General features: G+C 48.2%; 1 protein-coding gene across 1 annotated transcript; it reads left to right on the top strand.

The window, feature by feature from the left end:
* The first annotated feature begins 1,930 nt into the window (after positions 1 to 1,930).
* LOC140857099 (protein CDI-like) lies at positions 1,931 to 3,309 on the top strand. The gene has a single exon (XM_073255415.1). The coding sequence runs from the start codon at positions 2,408 to 2,410 to the stop codon at positions 3,179 to 3,181; it is 774 nt and encodes a 257-aa protein (XP_073111516.1). The 5' UTR covers positions 1,931 to 2,407; the 3' UTR covers positions 3,182 to 3,309.
* Positions 3,310 to 3,564: the final 255 nt, after the last annotated feature.

Genomic DNA, 3,564 nt, shown 5'->3' on the forward strand with positions numbered 1-3,564 from the left:
TCGGTCGACTCCTCCGATCGCCGTATAGCCGCCAGAGCCTGTCAGCCCTGACAGCGACATGCGGCACTGCCACCTAAGGGCATTATCCCACCTAGGACATTGTCAACCCTAGCGATTTGACAGCCCCACGGCGATGTGACACTTTCACGGCGACTCTGACAGTCTACAGTGAGTTGACAATTCCTCAATTGTCCGCGCCATTAATGACGGTGCCATACCACGCTCCACTATAAATATCGGGGAAGGTAACAGTGCAGGGACACTCCTTGGAAACCACAGGCTTGCTCCCCCTCTTTCTCTCTCTCTCTCGATTGAGCTCTCTGTCTTCATTTCACTGTTGCCCAGTCACCTCTCTGACTTGACCGTCGGAGGATCCCCGTCGGAATCGCCTCCGGTCAGTGTGAATTTCTTTTTTTGCAGGCGCTCGTTTCCGGCGACCAGACGACGAGGGGATTGGCCGCAATAATTATAAATAAAACAAATAAAGTTACATGGGGAACTCTGGAGAAATATGAAAGTTCAAGTGTAGATACCTTGTTTCCATTCTGCTGGGAGAATTAAATTCAAGCAAAAAGATTGTGCGTCTCTCCTGTCTGTATCACTAATTTCAAGGACTACATTTTCTTCTTGCTGCCAGCCAAGGCTTGGAGTTGCGGTTCGGTGCACCATTCATGATGTGGGAATCACATTTGGGTTGAGTCTAGCGCTCCAAGATAACAAGGCCTGCCTACCTAAAATGATTACAAATCTCAATGGGGTAAACCAGGGCATTTTATATGGTAATTGAGGTCTTCACCTACACTGCCGCGCCCCCACCGACCAGTCGCCTGCTTCCTCTTTAACCTAACCTGACTGATGTTGAACTGATGGGGGATATCGAATTTGACAGCAGAGGCATGATACATCTCTTCATTTTGCAATGTTATTTAGGCAAAGTCCAATGCTACGTTACCTGTTTGGTGTGGCAAAGAGTGATCGGTAAATTCAAGGCGGATTAGGCTATTTACGGGTGCCATGCCAACAACACAAATGAGCAAACTGGTAGCTTCATGAGCTCACAGAGGCTTTCATGTACAACAATGCAACTTCAGAAGGACGAGTATGCGACAACCATGTTTGTATTGGTTTGCTGCCAGAATTGTTTAAAAATTGAGAATGTTATCTATTTTTTCCTTCGGTTCCTGATAAATTATGATCTCTAGTCCTTCCATGGCACTCCTCCAAGACTAGAGCTTAAGCAATTTTCAACGTGGTATATAGCAAGCATAGACTCCTTGTTTGGTGGTGCCTCAGTATTGCGGTCTCACCACCCAAAAGATTAAGTTGTTGGAAGGAGCATTGGACAAGGCTAATAAATCTTTCTGATATTCTTTTTATTAATTAATGTGGAATTATGACAGTAGGGATTGAATATTTATGGTTGAAAAAAAAAAAAAGAGCAATAATACCCATCTATTACTTCTCCACATTGTGCGAGTCATCAAACTCTTAGAAATTAGGAGTTCCAATTTGAAAATTTTAATTTATATATTAACGCATGGCTACACAGGATGCTAAGTACATATTTATATAGTTTATGTAACATATAAATGTCTGCACAAATCATATGGATGCACATCATGCACGTACAACCACTTAATCGTTTCTTGCAATCATTTCATGCAACATTATCAGTGTCGGACCTGTCGGTGAGCACAGTGACTCGTGTTTAACGACCACATTTTTGACTGCACCGATAACTTTGACTTCAGCAGTGGTACACAGATTCAGGTGTGCTATTCCAATTTCAGCCTCTGCATATGTATGATAAATAGTAATTAATATTACTGTGGGCTTGCAAGGTGGCACTCATTTAAGCTTGCGTATATGTCACTAAAAACCGATCATTCATGGCCAGTTGTCGAGATCTATATATCCAGTCAAAACCAAGCATCAAACTGCTGGCGGATCTCACACCAATTGCCAACTGGCCACCGCTGGGGTCGGAGCACCGCTCAATCCGGCTTAACAGCCCCCGGACTACTCGATCCCGTGACCGCCTGTGGAAGTGGAGCTCTTTTCCTCCGACTCCTCAGCCCTCGCCCTTCCCTTCCTTCCGGACGCCCCGGCAATTCCCATAACCAGGGGCGCCTATCTAGCCGGCCCCCGCCCGCCGGTAACCTTACCCTCCCCCACGAAACCCGTGGCCCAAATAGGAAACCTTAAAATACCGGGGGTACCCCAAAGCGGGCCGCGTACCATCCACCTCCTCCTCTCCTTCTATTTCACTCACTGCCCTCCGCCCTTCCATCCTCACCTCCCGCTGCCCCCTCTTCTCAAAACCCTAATAATTTCTGCCCCCAAACCCTAGATCTTAGATCCCAATCCCTCCACATTATCCTCCAAAGGACCATTTTTTAGATCTGTCATGGGCTCGGAGATCCCTCCTTCCTCCGCCGCCGGCGCGGATCTCGCCGGCGAAGGGCAGCGGCCATTCAAGATCTTTATAGGCTACGACCCCCGGGAGGACGCGGCCTTCGATGTGTGCCGCCACTCCCTCCTGAAGCGCTCGTCGGTGCCGCTCGAGATCCACCCCATCAAGCAGTCGGAGCTCCGCGCCGCCGGGCTCTTCTGGCGCGAGCGCGGCCCCACCGAGAGCACCGAGTTCTCCTTCACCCGATTCCTCACCCCCTACCTCGCCGGTTCTCAGGGGTGGGCCATGTTCGTCGACTGCGACTTCCTCTACCTCGCCGACATCAAGGAATTGATCTCCCTGATCGACAACAAGTACGCGATCATGTGCGTCCATCACGAGTACGCCCCCAAGGAGACCACCAAGATGGACGGCGCCGTTCAGACGGTGTACCCGCGCAAGAACTGGTCCTCCATGGTGCTCTACAACTGCGGCCACCCCAAGAACCGGGCGGCGCTCACCCCCGAGGCCGTCAGCACGCAGACCGGCGCCTTCCTCCACCGCTTCGTCTGGCTCGACGACGCCGAGATCGGCGAGATTCCCTTCGTCTGGAACTTCCTCGTCGGCCACAACAAGGTCGATCCCGACGACCCCGCAACGTTCCCCAAGGCCATCCATTACACCATGGGGGGGCCATGGTTCGAGAGGTACAAGGATTGCGAATTCGCTGATCTCTGGCTCCAGGAGCTTGAGGACGCGAGCAAGGGGAAGAAAACGGCCGATGCTTGATGCCTAGGTGATGATGATATGATTGGATCTGGATAGCTAGTAACGTTACGATTTCTACTAATTAGTATAAACTACTATTCTTTTTGTTATGATTTTTTTTTTTTAATGCAAGGTTGTTTTCTAGATCACTATGTCGTAACAGATCGATGATGATTTCTGTTCTCTAATAAGTGATGTGAAATGGGCAATGTGGATGATTGCGGTTAGTAAAGTTTAATGTGGGCCCTGTTCACCAAAATGCAATTTTTTCCCCGTTACAATGGAGATTTCTTCTATTATTACAATTGAAAGAATTTATTTATTTTCAGCATAGATTGTTTGTATTTCTTGTTTAGCATGTGGATTGATTTTTATTTTTAATTTTTTTTTTTTTAAATTCCCCC

This window comes from Elaeis guineensis, chromosome 4, assembly GCF_000442705.2.
Source record: "Elaeis guineensis isolate ETL-2024a chromosome 4, EG11, whole genome shotgun sequence".
In the NCBI taxonomy this organism is placed as follows: domain Eukaryota; kingdom Viridiplantae; phylum Streptophyta; class Magnoliopsida; order Arecales; family Arecaceae; genus Elaeis; species Elaeis guineensis.